General features: G+C 41.5%; 1 protein-coding gene across 1 annotated transcript in view; it reads left to right on the forward strand.

Annotated features, from left to right (window-relative positions):
- Positions 1-815: 815 nt before the first annotated feature.
- man1a2 (mannosidase, alpha, class 1A, member 2) overlaps positions 816-19,560 on the forward strand; it is an 82,807-nt gene continuing 64,062 nt past the window's right edge. The window contains exons 1-3 of the mRNA XM_079563137.1: positions 816-1,062; positions 2,167-2,692; positions 15,423-15,684. Of these exons, the coding sequence (XP_079419263.1) occupies positions 2,379-2,692; positions 15,423-15,684 (576 nt within the window). The 5' untranslated portion in view covers positions 816-1,062; positions 2,167-2,378. The remainder of the gene's footprint in view (positions 1,063-2,166; positions 2,693-15,422; positions 15,685-19,560) is intronic.

Genomic DNA, 19,560 nt, shown 5'->3' on the forward strand with positions numbered 1-19,560 from the left:
GGTATGATGAAGTGTGTTTATCCCAAATCCTGGCTTTAATAAAGTAGAGAACACGCCTATGATTGTCTTGGCTATTTGTGATGCCCCTGAAGTTTTACTTAAGGCTATACACCTAGTAAAACTTCACCTTTTCCATTGTTGTCGATTTTGGCTCTCTACCAATAGCCAAAGCTGCCATAGAAAAAAAAATACTAAGACCTATTGTTTCTGAAGGCCAATATTAATGAAGTAATAATTCAGACAAGCAGTTAACAGTGGGGTATTAGACTGAAACTGCATGCAGGTATGAGCATTGTCAGATAGTCCCTAACTTTTCCAAAATGCAATGGGAGTTAAAAACATCACGGATTACAAAATATAGTGTAACCAAATATAGTTTCTTTCTTTAGGATGATGATGATGATTTATGCCTTTCCCCCACACACATTATGTCAGCCTGGCCTACACAGTAGAGGCCTATCAATCAGACAGTTTCAGTTCCTGAAATGCAGGGGAAATTAAGAGAATTAATTTAAATTTGTGGATATAAAATTAACAAACATGGTTACATTGGATTGCCTTCCCCCCCCTCTATAATAGCCTAAATGCTTCATTTGTGTTTTTTTCATAGCCTATGATGATTCAATATAGTACAATTTCAACTAAACTAAAATAGGTGACCTTTTCCAAATTATTATTATTAACAAAAACAATAATTTAATGGTGCAAAAGTCCAGTTGTGTCGCCTACTGATGTGCCTGTGGGTTCATTACTACAGCAAGGATTTGTTGTGTGTAGGGTAAGTGTGAGACCGTCCCTAACAGAGGCGGCGCTGGATCTCACAGCAGCGGCGGCTCCAGTCAGTCACAGTCCGCCGCAGCAGCTCCACAGTGCGGCCGTTCACGCTCTTGAAGTCCGCGGACCTCCACGGCTTTGTGGCTATGATCTGACGGCTCCCTCATCGGACAGTGTATCATTTACGGATATGAGGACACCTGGTACAGCCTGTGCTACCAAACCATGGACCGGGATCCCTGACGGGCAGCGCTTTTCTCCCGTTTCACCGAGCAAATGAGAAAGGAGGTGATGCAGCGCAAGAGACCGCTTCTGTCAATTGATAACTAGCTAGCTAGCCTTAGCCACATATGCTAATAGCTAACATCAGCAGCACATATGCGAGGAAATAGACTGTTACTGAACTTAAGTATTTTACCGGCATGGTTGACCATTCGTTTGCATCATTAGCTTCAGTGGATCCCTGCCTTGTTATATTTACACGCAGACTTGTGAAGTTAGCCACTCGTTGCTAGCTAGCATTATGTATGAGCTAATCATCATCTCACAGACTGCCACTGTCAGGGAATGAACTTGGTATTCAGTGTAGACTGTGAGCACATCGTAGCAACAGCCTCGATGGAAAGCTACTGCAAAACAATCCCAGCCTGAAATACGGTTTTCTTACAGAAATGCCACAGGGGAATTTACCCCAAGGTATTTTTTTCCACGACCTCTTATTTTTAAAGGGAGCATTTTAAAGCCACCCTCGCTTGAACAGATGCTGAGCAAAAAACAGATATTTCATTTCGTGTCCTAAAAGGTAACGCGGCGAACCAGCTCGGATTTTCCAGTAAGCCTTTTACTCTGAAATAATGAAAAAAAACATATTCACGTTACAGTAGATTTGAGCAATGTCAAAGCTGAACATCCATCACTTTGACTTCGACTACATTGTTGTTGCTATATCCTGCCCCATTTCTGCACAATATCGAACCCACATTGGAGTCAATAACTTGATGTTTAGTCATGTCGTGCACGCGCAGGTGTGTGCTTTCAGCTCTGTTTGATCAGATAGTACCTTTTGTACTTACATTCCACCGGTTATTTTATAGACAGAGTCGGGCTGCACAAGTAAGCACAATGGATGACAGCGCCAAAGACATTATATCTTCTGGAAACGATACATCTGTTTCAATCCAAGAGGAATTATGTATAAAATGCAAACCCTGTATTTTAGACCCTGCCACCATGTTCTCAAATGCATGTGATTTTAGTTCAGTTCATATGTCAGTATCACTATGCTTTCCAGAAAATCTAAACGCGAAATTGTGCTGCTTTAAGATCCAAATAATTTCATATTTAAAACACAAATCTTTCAGTTTTAGTAAAATATTTCAATGATCTTTTCAGACTCACCATGACAGTTGTCCTGCTGACCTCCATCACAGAGGGACTACAGCCCTTCTTCTGCCTGGTTTCTGGATTTGTCACTGCTGGCATGAGATAATAACGTGGCACGGACAGTGAATGCTGCTACGACAACACCTGTGGCAGTGTTAGACCCATCCCCCTCTCACCCCTGACCCCCTCCCTGTGCCAAGTCCACCTGCAGAGTGTCGAACATGACCACTCCAGCCCTCCTGCCGCTGTCTGGCCGCAGGATACCCACTCTCTCACCGGGCGCCTCCTCGTTCCCCCACCACAGAGCCACTCTCAGGCTCTCGGAGAAGTTCATCCTGCTGCTCATCCTCAGTGCCTTCATCACGCTATGCTTCGGGGCCTTCTTCTTCCTCCCGGACAACTCTAAGCACAAGCGCTTTGACCTGGGCCTGGAGGACGTGCTCATCCCACATATTGACTCTCCCAAAGAGGGGAAGCACGCCTCGGGACAGGTGGTCATACATGGACAGGGAGGACATGACGAGAACAGACACAGGTAAGGAAGAAACTCCGTTAGCTGTCGGAAATTAGATGATGTTTATAGCTGAGACACATGTTGTGAAAAGTTCTACACTGCTGTAGTTTTGTTTCTGATCCCTTGTTGAGTCATGGTTAGGCTCAGACTATTGGAAAAGCTAAATGGCCATCTGCGAGTAACCAAATTGAAAAGAACAACATTTTTTGTCTGAAGCTATTTTCAAGTGTCTTCTGTTTCAAATCCTCATTAGAGCGTTCTGGGCACTGAGAAAGAGTCGAATGCTGCCTAAAAGTAAACCCTATCCATTCACGGTTGTTTTGACAAATAGGCGCTACTATCTAAGTGTTGCTCTGGTCTGGAGTTATTTCCTGCTTAATGGTTAGATGCCTGGCATGTATTCAGTGCACCAACATTATTTTGCAGTGGTAAGATGCTTTGCTACATCAGGTGCTCTGGTTCTGTATTATTTGTCTTGTGTCTTTACAATATGTTTTATTCTGTTTTCTATTAAGATAAGATAAGATAAGATAAACCTTTATTGATCTCACAAAGGAGAAATTCACTTGTTACAGTCGGCGTTCAAGAAGATCACTCAGAGTTAATAAAGTGCAGCTGATACATAGATTATTGCATGTTACTTTACAGTCTTATTGTAACCTTGAGAATTTTGAAAGGCCCACAAATAAAAGTATTTATTATAAAGGGATACTAAAAGTAACAAAAATGCAGATCGCAATACACCTAATCCAATTATTCTATTCTTGTATTCTTTAGATGAAGTTTTGGATATTTTGTTGAAAGAATGTACTGCCCACTCACACCAGCAGCTTTTTCCAGCCGCTGTTTTTGAGGCCAAACTGGGTCACGGATCCACACAGATCTGTTATCCCGATCAGGATTCCCCTAATTCGCCTCTTCTTCCTCTTGAGTAGCTTAATCCCGCCTGCATACGATTCCAATGGCATTTTTCTACAGTACGACTTAGCATGACAAAGATGTATAGGAAAATGAAGTACTCCCAAAGCCGAGCAGTTGGTGGAAAGTGTAATTTAATAGAAAAGGTCTCCTGCATGCGGCTGTAGGAGGGGCGCGAGTTTTACTGAGAGCTGGGGAAAGGTGGTAAAAGCAATTTCTCAGGCGCTTTCCACAGTGTTACCTCCCAGTTCCCTGCGGTGCCTTATCATTTGTCCAGGCCCTGAAAGCCGACCAGAGTTTGGGACGCGTCCTTGTTGAAATAATGTAATTATTGAAGCGCAGCAGATGTGGAGATGAAGTAGGACTTGGCTGAGGTCTCATGTGTTGGATAATGTTTGTTTTCCAAAAGATCCCCCCAAAAAAAGGTTCTTCTCAGTGTTGATGCATTGTTCTTCTTCAGTGGTGGGTGACATGCCAGAAAATCTGAATTTCCTTAAGGCCTTAATCAGGATTTTGATTTGATATCAGTTCACATGTACTCATATTGTCTTTGAGAGGTGACTAAAGCCATCAGCTTCGTGTGAAAGTTCTCACTTCCGCTATGATTAGTTCAATCATAGTGGATCACAGTATGGCGATAGCACAGAAACGGTAGTTTGCCACATGGATCAGATGATGATTTGATTTTTGTCAGATAGCCCAGCCTTAGTCCATTTGTTCTTATTTAGAAAATTGACCAGTAGAGGAAAAAAATGTTCCAGTACAGGAAAAAAAATGTTCTGGTTCTGTTCTAAATTTCCTCCAGATTGAAAATGTACCAGACTTAGTTGGAACAATTACACAATACATGCTGAAGTCCGTCCATGTTATGCACTCTTACTGTCTCTATCACCTTTATGAATGTCCAAAGCCAAGCAGGGTTAGGCCTGGTTCGTACCTGGTCGAAGGGTTTGTTGGCCTCAGTCTACCCCAAGGGCAACTGTGGCTTCACAGCAGCTTACCACCACCGAGCAGGGCTGCAACTAACGATTATTTTGCTAATCTACCTATTCATTTAACAATGCATTGATTCTCGCTTGGTTGTAAAAGGTGCATGGAAATAGTATTTTTTTCTAATTTTTCTACCACATAGAGCTAAAGTGGCACCGCTTGAGGACATGTTGATGGAGTAAACTTAAAGTGAACAGTTGTAGGGGTCTTTTTGTGCTGATTCTGCTTTATGATTGGATGAGGCAAAGACAGATATTTATGAAATTTACAATGTACAAAACTTTTTTTTTTGCTTCATTTAAGTCCGTGTTTACTAGAAGACGATTAATTGATTAATAAAATAGTTGTCAACTGTTTCAATAATCGATTAGTTGTCGATTAATTGTGTCAGCCCTACCACCGAGTAATGAGTGAATGAAAAACCTTGTGTAAAAGCGCTTTGGGGCGAAAAGCACTGTACAAATAAGATTTTATTCCCTTCTCTTCTTTCAGTTTCGCTAAGTTTCTCAGCACTGCAATATCAGCATGAGCTACAAGAATGAACAGTCACAAACATATCCTGTACATTTCTCTGAGGAGGTGTATTGCACATTCTTAATCACTTTTTTTTTTCTTTTTTCAACATTAAGCCAGTCTCTTGTTAGATTGGGTGCGCTGTAAGGCAGAATAATACCTTTTGAGAAGTGTTGATTACAGAATGGTACAAATCACACAGTTATTTCTATGGTTCGCAGTTTATGCAAATCTTTCGTTTTGCTGCTCAGTTACACTGCCTCAGCTCCTTAAAATTCCCCCTTTGTGCTGTAGAAGACCAGGGTTCAGGCTGCCTCTGGAAAATGAGGCTAAATCGTGCAGCAGATGTCCCGAGGAAAGCACAGCGACTGGTAATAATTTCACCTTTACCACAAGCCCCACGGTGAGCTCAGCCCTTCTTCACACCTTCACACCGTTAATAGTCTTATAAAAGCTTCGGAGAGAACAAAGGTTATTCTGCTATTTTAGCCTCATTCAGGGGAATATAAACTCTGTCGCATTTGAAAAGCACCGTACAACTTTTCACTGAGAGATTGCTCCTGTTTGCCGGAGCTTTAGTACCACTCAGTTCCGATGGTCGTCTAATCTCTTTGGTAACTCGGATCCCTGCATTAACCTGTTTAAGTAGAATACGGGATTAAAGCAGTGTAATGAAATACAAACTTTTAAACCACTCAATCCAGATTAGCAGGACTTCAAATAAGATTACCCTAATACCCAATTGCTGAAATTTCTCGTGTATATGCATTTTGGAATTATATTATCTTGACACCAACTAGAAAGTTATCTTGAGAATGAGCTAATTCAGTGGTTGTTCCATTAGACTACTATGTTAGCCATGTTTCATTTCCTTTCTGACAAGTAACTCGGTTGTGATTATGATTAGATCTGACTATAATACAAGAATCACAGGCATGCAGAGCTAAAGACTACAGAGTTCGCAGATTTCATTGTGCAATTCCATGGAGAATGACATATTTATTGCTAATAGACATTGTAATGTGTATAAAATTGATGATTGTTCATGTGTTTCAATTTCTTTGTAGTCCTAAGCCACAGAGTTGGATAGAATCTGCGTACAGTGTAGAATGCAAGGGTAGCACGGCTGATGTAAGTCGAGCAGCGTGTTATTGTCATTCGCTGTGAAGCCGGTGAGTCAGTGCTGTAAACAAGCAGGGCACATCTCGATTTGATTTTCAAACGGGGCTAGACCAGAAAGTACCTCAACGTGATTTAACTGTTTTAATCCATCATGTCCAAGCAGAAGACTTCAGTGAATGCATTCCATATTGATCTGTTGTGTTAACTATTTGTCTTTTTGCACCAGTCTTTACATGATGGTAGAACTGACAATAAAGTGAGGTATGAAAATATTTGAAGAATCAGATGCTAGCTTTACTTTCAGTGAGTATGAATCGTGATGCAATCAGAATTCTGTGCTATTAGGAGCATTGTCAACTGAACGAGGACATTTCTCTCTTTGTTTGTGAAGGCCTGTGTCTTGCGCCCGACGGTTTGGCAGGACAGACCATCCCCGCAGCCGTTAATGTTCAAAGGCACAACAAAAGGCCGGTGAAAGAACAAGCCCATGTTCCCATGCAACGTCTTCCACATAACGGAGTTGGTGCCTTGACTGGCGGTAACCCTCTTAGCTGCTTATTGCAGTGCCAGTTATTGTTAGTGGTGCTGGCTGATAACTGTGCTTTGCTGCTCGGATATGGCCATAAATCAGTCTCTCTGCCCTGTGGCTCTTATTAAAGGCCATGGCCAGCTTCAAAGTAAAGTTATTTATCATGGTTACTGGGATCTCTGATATCATTTCTGTCGTTTGTAAAGTGAATCTTGGTAGTTGTGTGTGTAGTTCCTGGATGCACCTGTGTGGTGGTTGGTTTTGTATTCTTCATAAATACTTTTTCATAAATATACACACTATTTAATTGCCTCAAGATTCAGTGCTCTGAGGTGACAGGACAGATGAGATTGAATAAAAGATATTGTTCAGTTGCAATCTAAATGTGAACCATGACTATTTTGGATTGACCAAGAAGACCACTGTTTGTTGTACAGTACTACAACATAAATATTTCTGGATACCTATGTAATTTTTAATCGTTGCACTTGCAGATGTTACATGTTAAAGGGACTATACGGAGTTTAAAAATGTATATTTTGTATTTTCATCCCCCTACATGTTCCAGCCATGTCCTAAGGTGTAGAATGAGCCCAGACCTGTTCACCACAAATGCCTCTAAAATCCTGCACTGTCACTCAAAAGGTTTTTACTTCGGGTTCGAAGTGCCGTCATGCACAAGCTTAATATAGAAGCTGCAGTTACAAGTATGACCTGAGGTGGCAGTAGTGAGTATATATGGCCAACTTGCATCTCGCTCCTTTAAATGAGTGATTTTTGCTGGCTCGCATTTGGTTGAAATTCCTCATCATTTATCATCCTATCGTCAGTGTTTGCCGTAACTGGCGTATTAATAATAGCTGTCATGTAATATTTTCTGATTTATTATGAGTGTAGCACAGAGCATCTGTTTCATACAGCTCTCTAAAAACAGCTTTGGTGTTGACATTAGGGTTTAAGAAAGCCCATATTGGACATAGATTCCAGGTTGTTTTTGTATAACACACTCTCAATGCTATGACCACCATAAAAATGAATATTAGCAGGCTGACAGATATTAATTTTGTAATTTTTTTGTGCATCATTCACTGCTTTCTTTCCTCATCAAAGGGTCATCCTTCAACTCCTCGCAGGGAAAAAACATTTGGCAATAGCTAATTTGTTCTCCTTTAGATCTCCTTCAGAATGGAAAGTAGACGTGAGCGTAAGTGAATGACCATATCAAGCTCATCCTTGTTGGTACAATTTCCAATGCTAGTCCTATTTAATTACTGTGTGAGATCTAATCACGGACAGTTGGTGTTTGGAGAAATGGGCAGCAACCGACCTCCATCAAACATAATCTGCTCATTAAAACCTTGGCCAGCATCAGTCCTGCCTCCCACACCTCTCATTTCCTGTTCAACTTTATGACATTTGCTTTTTCATTTGTCATATGATCTTCATATGTCTTTGTAAAGCGTTGCTGCAAAAATGGATTGGTTCAGGTGGAGAAATACGTGATGGACTGTTCAATGACTTTCCCTGACGTTTGTCTCTGCATCCAGTCATATGTGATTAAAATTTAATGTTTACAATTACTGTTGACAAAAGACCATGTTAATGACTACCATGCTTAAAAACGATGAACGTGAGTGTAAAATTGTGGTGAAGAAAATGTCTTTGTAATTTCAGGAACAAGGTTGTTTGATAGAATTCGGAGATAAAAAGGACAAAAATGTAACAAAGCCTTTTTACCTTTGAAAAGCAAGGCAATCTGTTCTCTGCATTTCTTACCAAGGTCCAACTAAACCCAGACTGTCACTTGGACTGTAAATCACCATTATTTATTATCATTTGGTGTTGTGTCTCTCTCCCCCATGTTTTCTCAAGAACAGCTAGGGAAAACCTATTGTCAGAAAAGAATAGTGTTTCTGATAAGTAAATGTTGTTCTGCATTGCTTCTCCGCTGCAGTGGTCACAAGGTTGTGCTACATTCATCGCGCAAATGTGGAGTTGTTGTTTGGTTTGTAGACTTCATCACAACAATGTGGGAAGTATTAAACACATCATGGAGTTGGCAACGATGATACGAAATTGAAACCTTGAAAAAAAAAAAAATGCAAAACTACTAGAAACTCCACTCAACTTGTAGAAGACATTTCACGCACCAGCACAACTCGACGACAGAGGCGAAGGTGGTAGAGCGGGTCTTCCCATGATCGGAAGGTCGGGGGTTTCGAATCCGGTTCCTGCAGGTGCACATAGTTGTGTCTTTGGGCAAGACACTTCACCCACCTTGTGTCCAGTGTCTGCGTACATTGGTGTATGAAGAGTGAATGGGTGAGTGGTGCTTTGCTGTAAGTGCCTAATGTAGGTGGAAAAGCGCTATACAAGTTGAGACCATTTACCATTCATGTGCTTCAGAAATAGTTAATGGATATTACATTACATTTGAGCTTTAGGAAACTTGTTATAAGCTTTATTAAAAAGAACAGTTGTTAATTTAGACTTAAATATACCAGTTGACATCTCAAAGGCCTATACGCGGCTTGTACGGAGTTAGAAGGTCACACAGATAACTAGAACCTCAACCATTAAGAGACTTTGTCATTAGAGTTTCACGATCTGTTCTTTAAAGAAGAAACTTGTTTACCTTAATAAATCCTTTTCGTAGTTCCTCTGGGGGTAATATAAGTGTAAATGGGATTATTGGGGGGTCTTTCATCTCCTCCTGTTGTCTCTGTCCAGAAAACCACCCTTGCAACTTCCCTGCCTCCGAGTTGGTGGCGCAATACACTATTAGAATCACGAAGAAGAAGCTAGCAGGCTGCGATTATATTTTTCCTAGGATAGTTGGTAGATCAACCAGTCACAAGTCATGAGAGTCAAACGTCACACATACTATATCAACCAATCAGTTTAACCCTCACCCTGCCCTAGCCACTAACCTTAAGGATAGTGGGCTGGTGCCTAATCTTAAATTAGTCTCTGATTGGATGATGAATGTCCACCGTTGACCAACTTTCCTAACGGGCAAAGCAAACTGCGGGCTAGCGCCACTTTAGCAATGTTGACAGCCAACTTTGAGTGAAAAACAATTATCTCCATTGTGTCATTGAGCTGTGGCACAATGTACACTATCCCTCTCTCCTTTTGTCTTTTCTGTCAGCGTAGTATTTACTCTCAAGGACAATTATTGAGTAAAAAACAACAACATGCTACCACACCTGCAGAGGCGCTTATGGCCTCTATGGGCATGAGTTACTTAGTTCTGTTTTAAGTCACCAAAAAGCCAGTGCAATGATCTTAACACACTGGATATAGTCATGCTCATTACATCGAGCTGCAAACCCCTTATACTCCAATATTAATCAAATATCGATCAAATCAAAACATATGATTTGATGTAGTGGCAACAACAGGAACTCTTTTTTTCGGAGAAGTCCTGTTTGGGAATAAGGATGAAGGGACGAGAGTAATGGTTACGGGGCAGCACATGTAAGTACCCATTCACAGATCACTTATGTCTTTCATCTGTATTCTCCCCAGTGTTTCTGTATCAGCTGTAACAAGAGACAAGACCGCTTCAGGAGCAGAGGCAAAGAAAATGGAGACACTTATTTGAATTGGTTTGCATGAGTGCAGGGCCGGGCTTTGTGATAGGGCATGGAGAACACCAAAATGGAAATAAATCAGCGGTCAAAAGAGTGGAGTGACAATCTGAAGATGCAAAACTACAACGTAGCAAAGTTTCACCTCTGGCCGTGTTGTGCAACAGTGGGCCCTCGTTATTTGAAGAAACATGATCAAAGTCTTTCCATTCAGCTCCAAAATAACCAATTACTCCTGCAGTTTTTGAGCTTTGAATTTCAAATAATCCTGTTTGTGCCACCACAACGTATTAAAACCCCCAGCTGTGTCCAAGCCATAGGTGTTCCTAATGATGGCAGCAAGATTTGGCCCAAGGATTGGAAAATGGATCTGAGGCTTCACAGGAGCTCTGTCTAAACGGCACACCCTCTGTAGAGGTAACAGAGGTGTGTTTGGGACAAGGCTGGTGATCAAACTGGGATCAGTGGGAGCTGACAGGAAAACATGTCAAGGTGATTATTGGAGAATGTTTTCATGTTATTTTTGGTGCTATACCAGCGGTACACTGGTTTTAAGTTGTTGCTGGGGCAGATCACAGGGCAGACATGGAAAAATGAACAGTCTCTTCTGTTTTTTCTTTCTCCAAAAAGTTATCTGTTGTGTCTTAAAACATTCATGCTGTTTTTTTGGAAGTTTGATTCCAGTCAATTATTTCCCCTAAAGACCTACGTAGCAACCCAAGAGATTCATGATAGACAAGATAGACATTTTAAATAAACCTCAGCTTTATTTAATATCGAATGCTTTCCACCCCCGTGTCATTTAACTCTCCAATCATACCTTCTGTTCCAAACCACGTGCTGTTACTACCACAGAATTGACAGAAAACCTGACGATTAAAACGCTCAATGACAATCATTGAGATTGACCATATTTGTGATGACGATTTCAATTAAATCTTTATATAATTACACAGCCTCTGAGTAGGGACAGACAAACAGCAGGAAATAATCCCACGATACTGAGAATAGCACAGAGACGAGCATTTGTATTCCAACCAAGCGCCTTGGCCATCCTACAGCAGTGCACACATGAAACATTCAATATCTTGGACTTGTACTTGGCGTTGTTAACATAGCCAATGCCTGATGCAAACCATTATTGCATTAAGCCAAACGTGTAGGTCAGAATGACACAACCACCATGTTGGACCACTGGGCTCAGGTGTTCTCATGCCCTAAAACAAAACCCCTAAATTTACCTAATTCTGCTGAGACAGTGAGAGAGGAAGTGCTATAACATTTTAGCCAAAGGGGATGTAGCCGACTCTACACTGACATGTGTCGTCAACTCAAGTTCAGGAAAAAAAAAAGTTGTGTCCCCACTCTTGAAACCTAAAGGATCTACTGAAACTTCCGTTGACTAAAAGCAAAGGTTGTTTTGCTCAGGCCACCTCATCCCCTCCCTCACGACACTTATCTCTGGATGGCTGGTGGCTGGCTGGAGGCAGGCTTGTCTCGTTCACTCAAAACTCGAGGGCCCTGTTCCCATGAGAGCTCTCAAGTTTGGAAAAAATATAAGGGCTACTTAAAGGGGTATGATGTATCAAGTGTTTTCAAAAGGTATAGTCAACCGAAGTCAACCTAAGATACAAAATTACACAGATCCCACCTGTTCATGGTGGCTGATGAAATATGAATTAGATGACACAGGACACATCTGGCATGAAAATAATGTCAGGCTGGATATCTATGTGATAGGAAAAGTGCAAAAAATAAAAAATGTTTAGTTCAGCCTTATTGTCGGCTAACTCGAAGCTTATTTGCGCTGCCAGAAAGCCCAGCAGCCCCACTCCTGTGCATAAATGGGTAAATTAAGTAATTATGCCTCGACTTGCTCGCTGTGACCTCTGTCTGTGCGAGTGTGTCTCAGTTTGTTGCCATGGTTACCTGGCAGCCTTTCTCTGCCGCTTTACCCCGCATCTCCACGTCTAAAAAGAATAGCGTGTCTGATATCCCGTCAGGCAACCAGGCCACTGCTGCTTGGCTCCACCTGCTGAGGTACAGATGCTCCCATCGCCATGACAGCACCAGAGGCAGATGTAGGGGACATGGTGAGGGCATGAAGTAATAGGAGCGAGAGTGCCATGCGCTACAGGGACTTTCCAAAGCCTCACACTCAGTTAAAAAATACAAAAACTTAACCCTATCCTGTTCCTAAACCTTCACTTTAATTCATTTATAATAAGTTTGGAGTAAAAAAGAGTTGTGCATGTTCTCCCCACGTAGGTTTCCTCCAGGTGCTCTGGTTTTCTCTGCCACTGAAAACGTGTACCATAGTCCAGGATGAATGAAAGTGTGTTTGTGAATGCACTTTCCTGCCCAGAAAAATCAAATAAAGGACATATTTATGCGCTCACATCAAGGCACCATTCACTGATTCACACGGCAAAACAATCTTCAAGGTATGAGGGAATTTAACTAAACATTCAGAAACCTCATACCCAACAAAGAAAATTGCAAATATAGCTCTGTATTGTGGCCTCCAAACCCCTAAGATTTCTGGTGCATGCCGTAACGGTACACAATATACATTTTGAATCCAGATTACTGGATGGACTGGAGTTTTTGTTCCCCTTTAGTGTTGTATTTTTTGCTAATTTTGTCTGTGGACAGTGTTTCCATGGTAAGGTTAAATTTATACCATTTCAACACAAACTCTGTTGGCAAACTGCAGAACTGTAGCCCCCCTATCTTCACTGTCAACAACAAATCAGTCCCAATCACAGACATCCATTAAGCACTGATATCACGGATCCACCACGCAGCATACAGCGCATTTGGCAATTCTTACAAACTCATGCTTTGACATTCAGAGGCGTACATGCGGTAATTGCAGCCTTGGTGTTGCAAAAATATGTTTTCTATCAATTAACGTCAGACACGCTGAGTTGCGGTTTATGAATATGTATGAGGCGTTTCCAGGGCAATGTTGTGTAACTCAGAAGCAGTTTGGGTCTCCGTTGGACCCGCATGGAAAATCACAACATAAATTTGGATTGTAAAAATGGAACTCTTTTCTAATTTACCTAACACAATACCAGCTGCCACTTTCTAAAGACGCATTCGCACGCTCTCACTGTCTGACTGTAAAACCCTTTTCCCCTAAAGAGACATACTTTGATGTGCTTCGCTACATTAGGAAAATATCAATGAGCTCGATAGTTGGCATACGGCTTTTAAGAGGAACGACTGGAAGTTATGACATTGATCACAGTGACTGCATTGGCCCTTTTTATTCCATCAATATTCTAATCACTAGCTTGTTTTTTTCTCAAATCAACAATGTTTGAAGTATCTTACAAGAAAAGAAAACGAAAAACAATACTATTTTTATGTGTGACTTGAGACTTGTCTACTGAAAGCATTTTAAATCACTTCATTGTAATAGAATTTGGCATGAAGCAATAAAGGTTGAGAAGATGGAAGTAAATGTCAGTGCTCCTGATAAACGAAAGCCGAAGATGCTTCTTGCACCAAACAGTTCAGTCTCATTTCATTTTCATGAGTTTTAGTTTTACATTTTAGGTGTGTTGGCTGGTGATATGAACCTTCCCACCTGTTCTGCCCACCCTTATATTCGTCCTATTTGTGCGTTAAGGAAAGATAATAGAGTATTGTCAGTGCCACAGCGTTGCAGAGGCGTACTGCTTCGTCCACATGGGTACCAGCAGGTCTTCCACATGTCAGGCTCATCCCACACAAGGGCGCTCACACGTGTTTAATAAACGGTCTCATTTGAACGCTGTCAGTGTTATCAACTCATTCAAAATAGCTAAAGGTATTTTTTCATTTGACAGGTCGATTAAAGCGCCGGAGAAGATAAGTGTGTCGCCTTTCCCATTATTATTAAAACAATCAAAGCCATTCTTTTTCTCAGCAAGTTACTACAGTGATCCATCCCACTCACTCGGCCTGGCACCTGAATAGAAAAATACAAAGTTTGACCTATGCTTGTCATTAAAATTCATTATGTATTGTACTGCTTCCCTGAAACCAAATGATTACAAAACGAAATTGCTGTTGTCTTTTCAGTCAAGGACCGTTTTATTCAAATGAAGCTCTACCCTTGAGCTAGCAACGCTGAGAGAATTGTAAGATATAGCCTTTTGTTTTAGTCACTGACATGCTTTACTTTGAAACAACCCAGCTACAGTTTTCCTCCACATTCTCAGTTCCTCTTTCACCTCTGTGCGGCCCGCTGTGTTTGTTTTTATTGTTTCTGCACCACGCCGCGGCGAGGCGGACATGTGCCGTAACCCCCCGAGGCCCGAGGCTCAACGGGACGGGGCAGATGATGTTTCTCGTCTTTTCATTGTTTTGTCTCGTCGCACCTGTCCTACTTCCTGGTGGTGATGTAACGGCGCAGTGCTGAGGGAGGGGAACGAGTTTCCCATTAGAGACTGCTGCTTTCGTCTGTGGTATAATGAGCAGAGTTACATATGGGTCAGGCGGGCCGCTTCTTGTTTAGCTGTTCATGGAGATGATAGTTAGCCATGCAGTGTGTCCTGGAAGTATTCACACCCCTCTATTTGTTTCCGTGGTATTATGTGAAGTCGGACACCGAAAAGAAATGTTTTTTTTTTTTCTTTTTTAATCTTAAAAAAGTCCAGACTCAAGCTTCGAGGCTGTACCTTGGAGTATCATGGGAAATGCAAATGTATTTTCCCACAGACTTTTCATAAATTTTCAGAAATGTTTGAGAGCAATGACATTTTTGCAAGTACAATAAGAAATCTTGTAAACAAACCACACTGATTACAAGGCCATTGTCCTTATTTTTCATGAGGCACATAATGAAAGGTTTTCTATTTCTATTTTGTAATGTTTTTATGTACTCGTAAACGTTGTTTTGTTGTGGTAATGGAGAGCATTTGCTGCTGGGCTGAAATATTGCAGATGCTGTTCTCGCACTATAGTTGAATTCTGTGGTTTTGATCGTTTTTCCTGAGGTGTGGTTCTTTAAGTCTCATAAGACGCATTGTGGAGGTCGGCGGCGTGCTGAATACTAAGAAACCAATCTGATATCTGTGCTCGCCCCCTGCAGGGAGGAGGAGGAGAGCCTGCGGGATAAGATCCGAGCGGACCACGAGCGAGCGCTGCAGGAGGCCAAGGAGAAGCTGCGAAAATCCCGCGAGGAGCTCCAGGCCGAGATCCAGACGGAGAAGACAAAGGTGTTGGAGGACTTGAAAAAGAAGGACCCAGGGCCAAAACCTTTGCCTCCGGTCCCGATGCCCCAAGTGGTGGGGGTGAACGACGGGGAGCCACCAGAACCCGACGTCAAAGAGAAACGGGACAAGATTCGAGAGGTAATACACAGATATCTGTTGAACTTTTTCTCTTGCTTTTTTACTTGAAATTGCAAGTTTCATGGTCACAATTGGCAAATCTGAAATGCATGTGATTCTTCTCAAATATTAATGAAGCAGTTCATGATTATATTGGTCCTCTCACAAGTGGTAATGCTCCTGAATCCCTACAGTTTAGCAGTTTTGTCCCTTTGCCTCATGGCTTGAAATAAATATTATGATACAATTAATTAGTGGGTATTCCTTTGAGACTTGAGTATTTTATCTTAACACTCCTACATTTTCCAATGGACAGTTCCCAGTGGACAGTCCATTTGTGTTTTAGAATAGCTAGGTCAAGCTGCTTTCTGTGCTAGATAACTTTACAGATATCTAGCTAATATAAAGTCATGTTCATGGTACATTGCTGCCAATATAAAAGATTGCTTTCTAGTGTTGCCTCAATGATTTGTTCGACATCCCTGTGAGCGTCTGTCAGGTCCAGTGTTCCTCTTTGCTGTGCGGCTGAATCTCTTTCTCTTTTCTGCACCGGCTCTTATTGAAGGCAACAGTAAGCCAGACGTGCGGCACCTGTTCAGAATTCAGAGGGTTCTATCTAGGGGTATACACTCACAGCCAAACCAACCTCTCCTCTCCTCCGCTACTGAGTTTTCGTAAATAATTGCCTCGTATCTTCTCGATGCGCTCCTTGGAATCAGAGCTCTTGCTGTAAATGGAGCAGGCCCATTCACTCCAAACCTGCCTTTGTCTCTAAATGCCCCTTTTGTTTGCTTCATAATCACCATTCATAGAGAAAGGCTGCACTCTCCAAATGAACACAGCTGCATTGGCTACAGCAGCATGCTCCCCTTACAGTCAGATTAGTGCTCTGCAGTACTCCACCAACACGACGAGCGTCTCACCTTTGAGCCCTGGATACTGCCATCACTTTGAGTATTCTGTTGGAGTATGCTATTTGAATCGAATATTAGGGATGCACTGATCTGATACTGGTATTGGATATCGGAGCTGATACTGGAAACAATACAATATCGGGTATTGGCTACAAATATCCGATACTGAACCAAGTGTTTGTATTTTAGCTTAAGTAATAACTGATCTAACATATTTGTAATGATCAGATCACTTCAAGTGAGTTGTTTATATTAATGCAATATCATGACAATAACATATGATTTTATTGATCTTAAAATGGAGAAAATAGTCTATTTTAAATTTTTCACTCAGAGAAAGACACTTTTAAGAAAGTCTCTTGGTATCGGTAAATATCGGATATCGGCAGACAGCAGGTGTCCATCAAAACACCACTAAGCAACAAATACAAAGCGTACCGCTAAAAGTTCCAAGTCTACGCCCTAAGAAATAACCATGTTGATCAAGTTAGTAATAGGTCCTTATTCTCAGATGCTACGAGCTTAGAACAATCTCAAATATGAAAAAAAAAGTGGATTTGAATTATTTTTCTGAATGTGGCAAATGTTAGAATCAACCTTGCTAAATACTGCGGCACCAGAAAAGCTGCTGTGCTGAGTGTGACCCTGATCTTAGTAACCAGTGACCCTTTGACGACCTTTGCTTTGAATGAAATGAGCTGTTAAAATTTCCTGCACCTGCACACGAGCTGGGAAAATGTCCCGTTAATGGGGCCAAGGTTTGTTACATAATAATCTGACACCATTAAAGCTAAGGCTTATGCGCGATAGTGTTCAAATTAATTGTATGCATTATTATAAATCTTTTAAATGCGTTTTCTGTGAGCTTTAAAAAGTGATTGAAATTGGCAGTAGTTCTCGTTGCCATCGTTTTGTGGAGTGACACCTTGGTTATGCCGGCAGATGGTGTGAGCAGTGGACATCTGTGTTTGCCTCAGTGGCTCAGGGGAAGGGTACCGCTTTGTTCCGTTATTCTCCTCTTCCCTTATTTACAAGATATTGCCCTATTTGGTTTGCTTTTACCATTGTTAGTTTTGCCTGTGTTTCTGCGCTTTTAGCCTTGATATATGTTTCTTGTGATGCAGATGCGTTTTTCCTAAGGCGCATTCATTTTAACATATTACCTTAATGTACATCCATTTATCTTCATGGATAAACAGCGGTGCAGGGCTTTTATGTTGAGTGGTAATATAGTGAAACATTTTATGTGCTTTTATCTCTCACAAACTCCTCCTCTCTTATTGTCTTTAAACAAATCCAACAAATCTGCAGCCCCTTTGACTTGGCCAGTAAAATGATCACATTTTATAAGGACAGGTTTATGTCCAGCGGTGAACAACAGTCTTTTTGAACTTTTACTTAAAAGGCTCTCTATCCCTCAGACCCGATAAAAGTCTCATTGTGTCTCAAATGTCTGTCTCTGTGTTGGAAAACATACCATCTTGCTTTATTAACATGTAGCGTGTGGACGTAGTAGGTCATACAATTAGATTGAAATGTAATTTGACGTCGTGGCCATGCGTAAACAAGCAGCCACTTCCCTCTCTCTTGGTACAGCAGCGTTTTTTGCCTTTTTCTGCGAATGCATTTGCATTTTGCTGGATACTTTTGTACCTCTTTGCCGTGTTTTTGTGGGGTTCGATGGATTTTTTGACTGCAAAGAACCTATAATGTTTCTGAAGAAAGCAGCTTTTTAGAAGTAAACACACAGCTAGCTTATGCGCTTAAGACATTTGAGAGCTACACATTTCTTCTTCTGAAACACTGAAGGGGCAGCTAGAGCCCCCCACACCTGCAGCACAGTTGAGGCATCACAAGAGGCGCTACAGGATACAAGGAAGGAACAAAGGAGAAGATGGTGAAAGACTGTTGTGGGGCGGAGGGAGCTGCGCAGGAGGAAGCGGAAGGAGGAGGTGGAAGAGCTGACCAGTGCAGGACACCACGCTCTGAAACAGGGACAAACCCAGAATGCGGTGCACCGTTTCAGAGGATCAGAGGAGCAATGAAGGTAGCCAGTCGGGTTTCCTCCGGGTGCTACGGTTTCACAACCTGCAAAAACATGCTGGTCAGGTTGGCCCACAGTGGCAGCACGCTCAGTCATGACGAATAAAGCACTTACTTACAAAACTGTGGTCAAGATCAACAGTCGGTCAAAAAAACAACACGTCGCCATTGTGGAGGGTGCCAATATTAGCCTATCAACACACACGATTGATACCGCGCTATATCAGTTGGATATAAAAAAAAATCAACAAAAGGGAAATCCCTTTTTTTTGTTTTATTGCGGTTTATTTTAAAGGTTTTTCTTCATTACCCACATTGAAAATCATAATCAATATGAGAAAACAAATCTTGATTCTAGTAGGCCTATACTGGACTTCATTTGGCTCAATGATCTTGTGTTGAAAACTGTTTATGGCTGCAGTAATTGACAGCGATCACGAGGTGCTCTGGTGAAGCGAAAGCCACTTTGCCCACTCTCATAACTGTCCTCTCTTTCTCTAGAGGAAACAGGCCTTTAGCGGAATATGGACTCTGTAACTAGCACAAAAACGGCTTATTTTATTTCCTTGTGGGTTGTTAAATGCACCTCCTGTCATTAAGATTTTAATTAAAGTTCTTCTTTCCATTTATGCTGTTTTCATAACTAATGTGATTGTGTGCTGTGATTAAGCTGCAGGAAATACAGCTACTCTCTCTGTTATGCTTTAAACTCCTCTATTGTACAACTCTAGCCATACAACATGAGAAAGAAATGACATTTGACAGCCATGACCTTGCAGACCACATTATGTTGTATTTATTATGTATGATTGTATATGCCAACATGGCTCTCAGCTGTTATGAGTTTCCTTGAATAATGGCTCTAACCTTTTCCACACGGACTCCTACATCGCCCTTTTACATATTCTATAGGTGCAAGTCTTTCCTCTGATCCCTGAGT

The sequence above is a fragment of the Gobius niger genome (genome assembly GCF_951799975.1).
Source record: "Gobius niger genome assembly, chromosome: 9".
NCBI lineage: Eukaryota > Metazoa > Chordata > Actinopteri > Gobiiformes > Gobiidae > Gobius > Gobius niger.